This window comes from Buteo buteo, chromosome 5 (assembly GCF_964188355.1).
Source record: "Buteo buteo chromosome 5, bButBut1.hap1.1, whole genome shotgun sequence".
Taxonomy (NCBI): domain Eukaryota; kingdom Metazoa; phylum Chordata; class Aves; order Accipitriformes; family Accipitridae; genus Buteo; species Buteo buteo.
In genome coordinates, this window is record NC_134175.1 from 10,809,480 (window position 1) to 10,822,594 (window position 13,115).

Below are 13,115 nucleotides of genomic sequence, written 5' to 3' on the forward strand. Positions count from 1 at the left end.
GTTTCATGCCATTGACACAAAGGCAACTCGGGAAGAAGCACAGATGCCAGCTGAGACCCCACCAGCAGCCCTCCAGCTGCCTGCGAGCAGCTCATCTTGCGGCTTGACTGAGGGCCAGGTTTTAATCAGCTTGATGCCCTGTTAGTTCCAGATAACGCAAGTCAGGGCTGGTCAGCAATGGAAATACCACGAGGCAGTCAGATGCCAAGGAGACGTCCAAGCCTGCGCTCCCCGCTCTCCTCTCAGCCAGCTGAGGCAGTCAGCCTCCTTCCCTCGATGGCCATCTATTCCCCACGGGAAAACTGGGGGCGGGCGGTGGGATCGGGTGCTTGGCAAGCTCAGGAGCATCACCTGCTAGAGAGGCAGGAGTGCTTTGCTCTGCTCTGGGCTGTTGCTTTGCCTTCCAAATGGTGCCAAGCCCTCTCCAGCTGGGGAGAGCAGTTCTTCCACAGCCATGACCTGGCCCTCCCAGTACATTCAAGAGCAAAAAGTTGCTCTTGAGACCTCAAGGGACCAACCCGAATCCCAGTGCAAACCGGTCTCCAGCCCATCAATAATTAACCCCTTCCTGGGGGAGCTTTCCCTGCCCAAAGCCATTTAACTGGGACTGCGGCAGCACCACTCGTTAATCAAGATGATGCTTAAGCTCAGAAATGTGCTTTGCAAAGCTCCCCAGGAAAAGCATCGTTCCACTCGGCAGAGCCTCTGTTGCTGGGCAAACCACGCTCAACCCAGGCAAAACCCGGCAGTACAATCCTGAACTTTCCTCTCCTCAACCACCGTGGGGGATTTCCATGTCAGCTGGGCATTTTCCCCACACTTTCCATAAACCTTTATCTAGAACATAAGTCACGCTCAAATCACAGGCTGAGCTATCACCTTCTCTCCTTGCTCTCCAAAGTCTTCCTGCAGATACCGCCCAACGTCAGCCAACAAAGATATGCTCCAGCCCAAGCATTTTTTCCAGCTAAGAGAGACATTTTACCAGCCAAACCAGCTCCTCCACGAAAGGAGTTGGGTATTTTTAGCTATGGGGAGATTTGAAGAGGCTCCGTGCATTTGTTGGAAAAGGCATGGGCAACGGTGGCTGCTGTAGCGCAACCCCACCTCCTCCTGCCAGCCCACCTTGAGAGTTTTGCTTCGGTGAGACCCAAGACAATAAAGTTGGTGGCATCTCAAGCCACCCTTCCCCCCCATCTCAAGTGTCTCCTTCCCCAGGGCCATGCATGGCGCGTGGCTGCTGGTTAGTCTTCTGGGCAAAGAAGTTGGTTCAACAGACACAGGCTGGTGTCACGTCCTGCCAGCCTCACCCAGCCTTCTTGGAGATGCTCCTTGGGGTGACCTGAGGCCTTACCTGATATTTATCTGGGTCGGCCCCTCCAGCCTGAGCAACAAAGAGCCCGGAGCCATCTTCCAGCTCCATCTCATCCGGGGAGCGCTCGAAGCGGACCCGCTCATGCTCCTCACAGTCCAGGTAGAGAATTACTTCATCCTCCTCCACGCTGATGGCAAAGCGCGTCCACTGGTTGAGCAAGGTGGGCACAGTGAAGGTGGCCGCCGCGTATGAGCTTGGCGAGCCCGGCTCTGTGTAGTAGAAGATGATTTTCTGCTTGCCTGCCTGTAGCTCCGAGAGCTTGACGCCCACATAGATGATGCTCTGCGAGGAGTCCGTGATGGCAAAAAGCACACCAGCCCGGGGGGTGGTGGGCTGGATGTGGAACAGAAGGGAAAAGTCCCGGTAGAAAGGGCTTGGCAGGTGGTACCGGGCCACCTGGCCCGTGTTGGCGTTAGGGCCGAAGACATAGCCGGGGTTGTTGTCAGGGCCATAAATTTTGAGGATCTCTTCCGGTGGGGGGTCTCCGATCAGCTCCAGGAGGCTGACCTCGGTGCTCAGGTTCTCTGCAAAAGGAAGGGAAAGGGGATGGTCACAACCGGCTTGGCGAGGATGGTCACTCTCATCAAGGTGCCTTGGGGGGATACCACTGGCCATGCCTCCCCCAAATGCCACTCTACAGTGGCTTCCTTCACTCGCCCTCCCCAGGGCCCGGGATTCTCCTTCAGGCTGCGGGTTGGCCAAGGTAGCAATGCTCCTCAAGCTGCTCCCACAGCACTGTTTGGATGTGACTCTCAAAATCCCATGCATTCCCTGCTGCTGGTCCTCCAACCACAGCTGGAACATCCCTGAGTTGGGATAAAACCAAAGGGATCTTGCCCATGCTAGCAACATGCAGGGGATGCTGCTGGAGCACCAGGATGCTGAACAACCATGGAGCCGCGAGGAAATGTGTTGCATCCATACCCGCTCCAGGGTCATGGCGACCCCCCACGTCATCCTGGCACAAGCTCACGGGGTCACCCCGGCTGGGAATAAATCAGAGCCATCCCCTTGCAACACCCTGGGAACGGGGCTCGAGACGGCGCGCCTCATCAGCTTCCCAGATGATCTCAATTTGGAGCTCGCCTCCTTTCCTGACTCCTTTTTCTCAAGGCGCTTGGGGAAGTTCTGCTCAGGACGGTCTTTCCTACCCGACACAGCTGAACATCTGGCTGGGGCGAGCCGGCCCTCTGTACGCCAGCTCCCGTTGTTTTGGCAGCAGGCACATCCTCATCGCCCACACACCGGGCGCTGGATTCCTCCTCTCCTATGTCAACCACTCAGGCAAGCGCCAACTCGATGGGAGCGAGCACGCCGGGTGCTTTTTTTAACTCCATGTTTCCCGGGAGCGAGGAAACCCAACCACCCCAGCTTCAAAATGGCTGAGGGCTCTGCACTGGGAACTGATGCTCGGTGCCGATTTCAGCTCCATCCTGAGTCAGGAGCCGGAGCTGAGACAATTCAATGTCCCCAACTCCATCTCTGGTGAGCAATGGGGGGTTATCAGAGGTGTGCCGAGCCCAGGAGGACCAGCCAGGAACCTCCACCCTGCTCTGGAGCCAGGCATTTTCCTCCAGAGCTCTTAAAAAAAATAAGAAGAGAAAAAAAAAGAAGAAAGAAGAAATCAGCCCAGCCTTGCCCAGCCTGGAAGGAAAACACATCTCTCGGGATGGTGGGAGGAGATGAAAACCTGGGTGCCTCTTCCAAAGCCTGGGGGTATCTGTGCACATGGAGCATCCCCAGCCTCCCCCCACTGCCAAGCTCTGATGCCAGCACCAGCCCCATGACAGGGACCCAGGCAGCGGGGACATTAGAAATGCCACTGATTAGAGGTGCGGGCAAGTTTTCTCTCTGCCAGACGCTAGACACGCTGATCCTCTCCTGAGCCTGCTGCTCTGAAACCGCTCAGTGCCCATCCTGCTCCCCCAAGCCCCGAGTCCATCCCAAGCTTGGCACGCCAAAACTGAGCACCCGGCTGGGAGGAAACCTCCCTCCCAGCCTTGCACTAGCCCTAAGCCCCTCATCTGCCCTGCACCAGGATTGGGCTTCCCATGGGGCAACCCCAGCCTTCTCGGAGGGGAAGGGCTAAGTCCAGCCCCTCTACCTCACCGGCTGTGGGGATCTGGATCCTGGAAGCCCAGCATCCTTTTGCACTCAGGTGTGTGCAGCCCTACACAAAAAATGATGGGGCGAGCGAGCAGGGCTCCCCTGGGCCCACAGCGAGCCCCAGCCTGGCACCCACCCTTGAGACACCCCATGCTCAGGCACCCCACAAGCTCGCTCCCACTGCCCCGTCCCCAACCGTGTCATCCCCAGCCACCCTGCAGCAGGCGGCTGTGGCCAAGCCAACTGCAAACGCCAGGATGCAGGGAAGGAGCTTATCTTGGGCTGGAGGAAGCCAAATTCACAACAGCTTTAAGGGAAGAGGAAACCAGAGCTTCCTGCCGGGGGGTCCGCACCGGTGTAAGAGTGTAAGAGCCAACGCTGCAATTTCTGCAGCCAGACAAGCCATCGTCTGCCCCCAGGGCTTGGGATGACAGGGGACAGGCTGAAAGAGCCTTTTGTTAGCAATGCAATTTTCAACCACGCTCCCCTTGGCATTTCAGACGGCTCTGGGATCCTCCCTCCTCTCCAAACATGCCACTCGCCCCCGAGCCCAGGGTGGGAGCTGGGTGCCAGTGCTTCTCCAAGCAAACAGGGACACATCTTTCCCCTGTGCAATGTGCAAAGCAGGCGGAGGCCAGGGCTACGAGGCTGGATGGGGCCTGGGGAGCAGGGGGAGTAAGGGGACACCCCTTCAAACGGCTGTTCCCCTGCAAAAGCCAAGTGCCCCTTCTCAAGCCCAAACCTTTCAGGCCATGCCTGCTTTTTCCAAATGGCACCCAAAGCCCAAATATTGCACCCCCTTCCTCCCTGTGGCAAACCGGCAGCATCCACCACGGAGAGCCAGAGACAGTCGACGCTGCAGCGATTTTGGGATGAGTGCTGGCACGGGACAGCTGCAGGGATGTCTCTGGCCACAGCGACCCAGCCATTGACTCCTTTCCATTGCCATTGGAAAGGCCCCAGGGATGTTCCAAGCCACCTTCCCACTCTGCCCTGACCTTCTTGGCTGGCCCAAGCCAGGGCTGCCAGCATGGCCCCGCACATCCCATCCCAGCTGGGATGCAGGGGACCCCTGGCACTCAGGAGCATCTCAAGTCACTCCATGGAGTGCACCACAGTCCCCGCATCCCCCACCCATTCCCGATGCTGCCTGTCTGGGAGTGCGGGCTTCTCCCTAAGCATCGCCATGATCCTGCCGCACCCCCCTGGGTCGGCCGGCGAACAGAGCCGCTTTGACACTGAAGAGGACCATGTATGTGACCCTTGTCTGCCAGCCCCCTGCTAAATTGCCCCTCTGGCAGCAGTGGGTGTCTCGCCGCTCCTGGCCAGCAGCCCCAGGCCATCACCCGAGGGCACGGGGGGCCGGCGCGGGAACACAGCCTCATTCAGAGGGCTCGGCGGGGGGAGCGGTGAGCTCCCTCTCCTGCTTTCATCCCAAACTGTGTTCTTGCTCTTACACCCCAATGTGCATTTCTCCGAGCACCAGTCCCCGCCCCCCCGCTCCCTTCCTTTCAACCCTCTGCCAAAGAAGCACATCTTGATCCCTGGCTGACGTACAGCAGGGTCACAACCACCTAATGATGAAGCTGGAGGCGAAGTAACCTCTCCTGCCTGCCAAGCAGGGGGGGACCAAACATTAGCCATTGGGTAAATCATTAACCCCAAGGCAAAGGGCCGCTCTGGGAGAGGGGAGCATGCAGCCATGGCCACGGGTCACCTTGAAGCCTCCTCACCGCCATGGCCCCAGATGCTGCTGCAGTCAGGCGGCTGTGGGGACTTGGTCCTTCCCCTGTCCCTGCGGGGAGCTGCCAGCTCTGCAAGCACCCCCCTCCCAGGATGGACACCCCAAAGCCTTTTGCTGTGCACTGCGGCACCTGCAAACTGGCCATGAATGCCAGCATGGTGCGCGTGGGGAGCATCTCTTGTCCTGGCCACCGGGATGTTGTCTTTTAACCGGCCACTGTGTTTCACCTGGGGTGAAACAGCCCGAGGAGGGGATGGTGGTGCTCAGCTTTGCAGAGGGAGCCAAAACCTGCTGGCGGTCCCCGTTTGAAGAAGCTGAGGCTGGATGGAAAGCGATTTTGGGCTCAGCAGCATCCCATGGGGACAAGGCAGAAGCATCCCTCAGCGCCTAAAAACCTGGGGGAGTTTGGGGAGGTGAGACACACACACAAATACATGGACATCACCCAGCCACATTACCTGCAGAAGCATTAATAAAGACACAAGAATACCCTTCGTCCTCCTCGGGGAGAGCATCACAAGGCAGAGGCAGGTGCCCGCCAGCCAAGTGCATCCAACACAGGTCTCTGACGGCCTCGCAGAAGCCCTGGCACGGCGGGGGGGTTACGGGGACTGAGGCACTACACCCGGGGAGCAGGAGCAAGCAGAGAAACCACTCCACGTAGCGATGGCACCGCGACTCAAGCAGCCCCTCCCACTCATGCAAAGCGGCCCGAATTTCCGCCTCGCTGCTGTGGCGGAGGTAATTCGGTAATCTGAAATGGTTGGTGCCCAGCACGCTGCAGAAGGGCAGGTGGGTTGGGATGGGCAGGCAACGGCCAGCCGGTGGCATCAGTCCGGGTAAGAAGGATGTGAGCCCTGTGCCGCTACTACCGTAGAGTTGCATAGTGGCGGTTAGTAAATCAAACTCGAGAGGACCGGAGTTATTGGCAAGAGAAGGATCCACACCGTTAGCCACCCTCCTGTTAGGCAAAGAAGGACTCCGGCTCCCGTTCATGCCAGCCAGCACCAGCCCCCGGCGGCCGGTGCCATGCCGCAGGTTCGGTGGGGCGGGCGATGCTCCATGGTGGTATCGGGGTGGTTGCGCCGTGGGGTCCCGGGATGGCACCGCCTGATCACGGGTACTGTCACCTGGTGAGAAAGGAAAAGGGGCACTACCTGGCCGGGGACCCGCCGGTCTCTGCAAGGACACCTGTGTCCTGGTCGCTGCGGGGGTCCCCGTCCCCAGGAACTGCGGGTCCTCGGTGGTCCCTGTCCCCAGGAGCTGCGGGTCCTCGGCGGTCCCTGTCCCCAGGAGCTGTGGATCCTTGGTGGTCCCTGTCCCCAGGAGCTGTGGGTCCTCGGTGGTCCCTGTCCCCAGGAGCTGTGGGTCCTTGGTGGTCCCTGTCCCCAAGAGCTGCGGGTCATCGGTGGAGCTGCTGGCCACATCCTGGTCAGGGGCAAGTGACGTGCTGCGGGGAGGAGCAATGCTTGGCCGTGCAGTGCTCTCCACCAGCCCCGTGGCATTCCAGTCCCACTGCTCGGTGTTTTCGGCCGCGGTCCCCTTGCCCATAGGTGTTGCTGTGCTGGGATCCAGCTCCTGGCGCTGTGGGGTGGTGACGTCCCCCACCACCTGGCCATCCCATGTCCCTGGGGACACGCTGCGGGTGGGAGCTGCTGCAGAGGCGAGTGGCTCCGGTGCTGTAGTTTCCTTGCTGGGTACCGCTGGGCTTCCCGTGGTCTTCGTGCTGCCCCAAACCCAGTCCAGGAGCTGCATTTCAGAGGGGGAGAAGCAGCAAGCCAGGAGGAGCAGCAAGCCCAAGCGAGGTGGCGTCGGGGCCATCAGGAAGGCAAAACGAGTCCCGTTGCTTCAGAGGTTGAAACGGAGAGGCCGGAGGAAGGAAAGGAGGGAAGAGGCAGGAGTTTTGCCCCGGCCGCACTCCCGGAGCACTCACATCGCTCTCTCCTCCCCAGCTCCGGCGCACGACCCTTCAAACCGGAGCAGAGCAGGAGGAGTGGCCGCACCGCCGGCCCTGCCAAACCCTCCTCTCCCGAGCGCCAGCCTCCCCGCAGCCGGCACGGCCCCCCGGGGACCCTGCCGCCCAGCTGGGAACCCACCTGAGCCCCCCAAAACCTCTGGGAGCCGAGCCAGTCCTCAGACGCACCCTGTTCCCTGTCCCAGCTGCTGCTACCAGCTTTTTAACTCCTTCCTGCCCTGGAAATCCTAAATCCTCTCTCCTTGTTTGGTGGCTCTGGTTAAATTACTGGCATAGAGAGCTGTACGTAGGGGGGTCATGCATGGACACGGTCCCCACAGATGCCCAGTTTTGGTGGGACACACAGGTACCCCTGCTCCAGCTCGCAGGGAAAGGTTATAACCTCAGAGCAGATGAGAACGAGGAGGGAAAAAAAATCCCAGAAAACATTTCCAAGATTTCCACCGGCCGGAAACACAAGTCCCAAAAGTCAAGTGCTTTTAAGCTGCTTTCCCGGCTCGGTTAGGGAGCCAGGACCCCCCCATGTGCTGTCGCAGGACAGCAAGGGGAGAAGCTTGTGATCCCCCCCCCACCGCGAGCATCATGCGCCAGCAACGCCTCGAAGCCAGGAGGTCTGAGCAATTGCAGCCTTGAACACTTGAGTTTTCCTGAAGCCTGGGATGAAAATCTCCCCCGGGCAGCGCTGGTGCTCTCCCATACCCCCCAGAATTCAATTGTTCTTCACCCCAGCTTAAAAAAATTCCCCCAAAATCCACTTATCTGGCTTATTTTCCCACATCAGCGCTGCTGTGCTCTGGAGATGATGACCCCTGTTCCTGGGGACCACCACATCCCCAGTCCCCTGTGGGGATGAAGCACACTCATGGCCTGCACTGCCATTCTGCTCTTGCTGTGATACTGGGCAAGTCACCTTTATGACTCAAAAAGTGTCCCCGAGAAGGGACATTGACGGGTAGGTGACAATTTTGTCTCTCCCTAGACAGGATGCTGCATGACCGGGAAAGCCACAGGCTGCAGTACTGTGGTCCCGCATTGTGGACTGGGAAGGGATGCAACTCTCCTGACGCTCTGGCTTGAAAATATTCAGGAAAAGCACTGAAACGAATGCTCAGATGTCTATTTTGCTTTACACAACATTTCCCACACTACTTTTTAAGTGAAACGGGTGAGTTTTCCCCTTAAAATGGTAGTTGGCACAGCAAGGATGCTGTTGCTAATAGGCTTGCCCCATGACTGATGCTGTTAGGGGTGCATGTTGTGGAACAGCCCACGACTAATCGAATGCGGGACGCATTTTTGTCCGTATATCAGAGTTTCCATATAGCCCCCCCGAAGCTCATGTGCTCCCATCAACCTGATGAAAGGAGCCAGCCTGCCAACCCGCCCCGGCGTGTTTGGACGGGACCCTGCTGCGCCCGGCTCTGCTCCCCTGGGGCTAGGGTGCAGCATCCTGGCAGGGTGCGGGACCGCCCCTCATGTCCTTGGCACGTCCGAGAGGGATGCCGGTGACTGCTGCTTCTCTCCCACTGGTGGGGAGGACAGATGGAAAAGCTTGGTGTTCCCATGGCCTCTGCCCCAAACTGGGGGGAGATAAGTGGGGTGACAGCCTGTGGCAAGGATGCAATCCAAGCCCCGTGGAGCCACGCAGCATCCCCAGGGCAGCTCCTGGAGCCAGGGGGGAGCATCACGAGCCCCGATGAGCTGCCTCGTCTCAGCCAGGAGGGTTTCGATGGTGGCACCATGCTGGGGTGCCCCAAGCGTGTGCAGACACGATGCCCAGCTGGAAAAAATCCCATTTCTCCCTTCTGCTGGGATTAGGAGCTCACGATAGCAGAGCAGAGCAAAGCAGCAATCCTGTGGGACCTCCCTGTGCGCGGGGCCGCTGCCGCCAGCCCTCGTTAAGTCAATGATCTTCGTTTCACTGCACACCTCCACGCCGGCGGCTCCTGGGGAAGGAGCCAGGGCTGGGGCATCCCCACAAGCTACAGCATCTGTGTCCCCTGGCTGTGCTGCTGACCCCCTCTCGGCAGCAGGATTTCCAAAATAAGGGCTCGGAGGCTGGCCCGGTGGCACAGGTGGCCATCCCGACCCAGCATGCCCAGTTCTGCCACTGATCAAGCAGCAAGGCAGGGACAGGGAATGTACCAGCCAGTGAAATATTTTGGTAGAGGTATTTCCCCAAAGAGAAGCCACAGCAGCCAGCTTGCTGGCAGAGCAGGGGAAACCCCTTGTTTTAGCGTCATCTAGGCTAAAGGCTCTCAAAAAGCACTTTGCACACTCCAGGGGATGCTGCCGGAAGCTCATCGTGACCTTGCATTTCTTTCAAAGCAAAACTGGACCCTCAATCTGGTCCCAATTCTATCCTGAACAGGCAGGCTGTGTCTTCCCACCGCTGTCCGGCATCTGCTGGTGCAGCCTGGTCCCCCTGGAAAAGGGGGAAGAGTCTGCCCTGCTCGCTGCAGGCTTGGTCCTGTCCCAGAAGAAAAGGAGGGGGAAAAAGTGGGAGGAGGGGGGAGAATAAAGGAAGGGGGGGAAAGGGGAGGAAAGAGGGGGGAGAAAAAGGGAAAAAAGCCTGTCACCCAGGTTTCAGACCTGCTGCATGCCATCAGTAATTAAAGAATAATGATGTTATTCTTTGGAGGCAAAAGTGGGGCCAAGCAAACGGGTTTCAAGTGACGCGGCCACGCATGTCCCCGTGCCATAGGAGCAGCCCATGGCGGTGGCCAGGGACAGCAAACCTGGCCATGACTGTACCAGGCTTTGCAGCACGCGCTGCATCCCCAACCTGCGTCCTCAGCTCTCACTGGGCGCAGCTCCAGGTTGCTCTACCCATAGCCTTTTGGGAGGGGACAGGGACCCTGTCCAAGCCCAGCACAGCAAACCCTCCACCTCCACAGTCCAAGGCTGGACCCCCCAGCAAAAGCCGGGCAGGCAGGGATGGACAGATGGACAGGCAGACGGACAGCAGAGGGAGCCTCAGGCTGAGCAGAGCGCAGAAGCATCCTCAGGAGACCCATTTTGTTGCACCCCATCAGGGGTGATGATCCATCCCAGTTACACCGGGGACCCCTCCTATCCTGGCCATGAGCCCAGAAGTCACTGAGGTGTGGGCAGGGATCGGCAGCGGTTTTTGCAGGGTGCAGCCGGACAGAGTGCAGGCAGGGAGTCGTGACGTGCGGCTTCTTTCTTCCCCCTGCTCGCATCTCAAAGGAAAGTCTCCGCAAACTGGTGGGGGACCCTGGGTCCGAGGGGTGAAAAGCCTTGAGCCCAAAAAGATTAAGTGCAGCTGCAGAAAGGGCTTTAACGCTGACAGCGGATCCCGCTGCCAAGAGATTGAGTCAGAGGGAAAGACCCCCCAAGGCACCCCCTACTCAGCCGCGTGCTCCTGGACCTGGGGAGGGATGGAGCTCACAGCATCCCCATGGCACAGCTCCCAGAGAGCCTCTGTTAGCAATTGGGGGCTTTAATTAACAAATTTGCCCATTACTGGCCTCCATTTTCCCCATTTATCCATTTTCTGTTTGCCGAGTCCAGCCTCAACTTCTCCCAGCCCTCAGACAGGATGGCTGAAATCGCCTCTTGCTTTTGGCCACCACTCAAAATGTCCCCAGTCCTTTCGGAGCAGCCGCGCTGACCCACACACAGCATTGCATTGGGGGGGTACTCCATGAAACGGCCCCCTGGAACCAGCAGGAAGGATGTCTGGGGTCAGCCCCAGGATGCAAACACACCACAGCCCCACGACCTTTCCAGAGCCTGCTGGCACTTCAGCAGCTTGCCGAAAGCTTGCCGGGTTTCCACCAGTGATGGCAACATTGCCGTAGCGTGCTCGAGAAAGCATCCACCTCCAAAAGGCACAAAACCGCAGCAGAGCAACTGCTTGGGACTGCCTCTGATGCCCTATCCGTACATCTCCCCTTCCACAGATGCTGCTGGGGAAGGGAGGAAGGAAGGAAACGTTGACACTGGCACAGCCAAAATGCTGGAGGTAGGAGCATGCATGCATCGAGCAGAAAAATTCAGTGACTGTCAGCAGCAGATGGTATCTATAAATCCTACCAATGTTTGGGATTTTAATCTGTTCTTTATCTAAAAGCCCAAACAACAGTTAAAAGGCCCTCATCGAGACACATGCTGAGGATATTGCCACATCCTCAGCCGCTGACGTCCCGTGCGGAGACGGCCCCTGAGGAGAGACGGTGGGACCCGGCCCATGGACGGGTGCTCAGCCAGGAAGACAGGCAGGCAGGGGCTGGGGACGAGAACGCACGGGAGCTGAGCCAGCATGAGTGACGGCACCCATCACGGCCCCAAAAATGATGCAGGTGCCAGTTTGCTGGGACCTGCCTCTGGGCCAGCGTTTCCCCCCCGCCTCTGGCTGTGCAACACCGCTGAGCCCCTGGGACCGTAGCGTTCCTAAACATTTACTCATGAAGAGCCAGAAACATCCTCCCAGCAAATTCCTTGATAAGATAAACTGTGAAAATGTCACGACTGCCTGGGGGAGCCATCAAATAACTCTGGGAGGGAAGAAGAGTGGCCATGCCCAGACCCCGCTGGTACCTGCATCCTCCTCCTGCTCCCAAACTGAGCAGAGACAGAGGCACCCGCTGTCCCAGGGCATCCATCCTACTCATCTAAGGAGTATTTTTGTCAGCTCTCATGGGAAATTATGCAGGCAATAGCAGCGGGCAGGGTGAGCAAAGCGCAAAGCAAACAGCCTTCCTTCCAAGTGTGGCTAAAAATACTTGCGGGGGTCGAGCCCCCTGGGAAGGGCGCACCAAGGGGCAGAGCTCACCAAAGGCATCTTGAGTTTGCCTTGTAACTCATTACTCTCCGGCAAAGACCGGGAGCCCCGAGCTGGAGAAGGGACAGCCAAGAGATGCTGCTGTCTCCCTTTTCCCCATCCGCATGGGCAGGAGGACAAGGCAGCAGGGGCAGGGAATCAGGGCTGGGGTGACTTTGGCCACCCCGCGAGGTGCCCTGGCTACCTCAAGAGATAGATGGCAGAGAGGGGCCATCAACCTCTGGGTACAGCGGAACCCAAGGGAGGTCTTTAAAAGTGCAAGGAGGTCTTTAAAAGGCAAGGTGAGCTTGGTGTGACCTGTAGCCCCCAGCCCCACCACCGGTCCCCCCCTGCCCTGCCTTCGCAGAGGCCACCAGCTCTGCTTCCCATCACTTGCCTCCCTCTGGGGCCGACCGACAGCCCAGAGATAAGGTGGGGGGACGGGAGGGAAGGAATGCGACCCCCTCACTCACCCTCCTCCGCGTTAATAAATCACCTTGCAGACTAATTGCTCCTTGGAGGGGAAAGACAAGACTCACCCCCCCCCCCCTTCCCCCACTGCAAGGTTCTGGCTCAGCCGGGGAGCCACAATTCCAGGAAGCCCCGAATTTCAATTGCGTTCCTGGCATTCCTGCCCCGGCAGGCTGCTGAGGGGGCTCCAGCAGCGCCCATGACTGACCACTGTCCAGGCAGGCAGGAGGGCCTATCCCAGTTATCGGAGACTGGGGGTCGGTTCCCATCTCTGCGAGGGACTGAGCGGGTCCACAGCTGGGGAGCGCGTCCCTATTCCCAGGCACCTATTTATCTAGAAATACAGGGAGACCAGTGCACCCCGGCATCCTGGCTCATGGATGGATGCTGTGCCACAGGATGAGGGGAGATCAGGGCTGGGATGGAGGGTTTACGAGCTGACTCGATGCCATTGCAACTTGCTCATTTGCACAAAGCGAAGCCGAGAAGTGGAGGACAAGCTACCCAGGTGTGGTATGCTTCCCCAGAGCTCAAATGAAATCTGTCAGCATCACACAGCAGAGAAGCCAACGAAACCCAAAACAGCAGGACATGACTCCCATGAGCATATTCCCAGCCATGGAGAGGGCTGGGCACCAAGAGGGACCGGGAAAGGGCC

At 58.7% G+C, this 13,115-nt stretch overlaps 1 protein-coding gene across 3 annotated transcripts in view; it reads right to left on the minus strand.

Annotated features, from left to right (window-relative positions):
* Positions 1–13,115, minus strand: part of COL18A1 (collagen type XVIII alpha 1 chain) — a 41,544-nt gene that overhangs the window by 12,178 nt on the left and 16,251 nt on the right. Inside the window, exons 1-2 of one of the 3 annotated variants that reach the window (XM_075027770.1) lie at positions 5,684–7,247; positions 1,355–1,899 (exon numbers count right to left, since the gene is read on the minus strand). In XM_075027770.1, coding sequence (XP_074883871.1) covers positions 1,355–1,899; positions 5,684–7,046 — 1,908 coding nt within the window. In that variant the 5' untranslated portion in view covers positions 7,047–7,247. Of the gene's footprint in view, positions 1–1,354; positions 1,900–5,683; positions 7,248–13,115 lie in introns of those variants that run through there. The other 2 variants (XM_075027772.1, XM_075027771.1) reach the window with 2 other exon arrangements.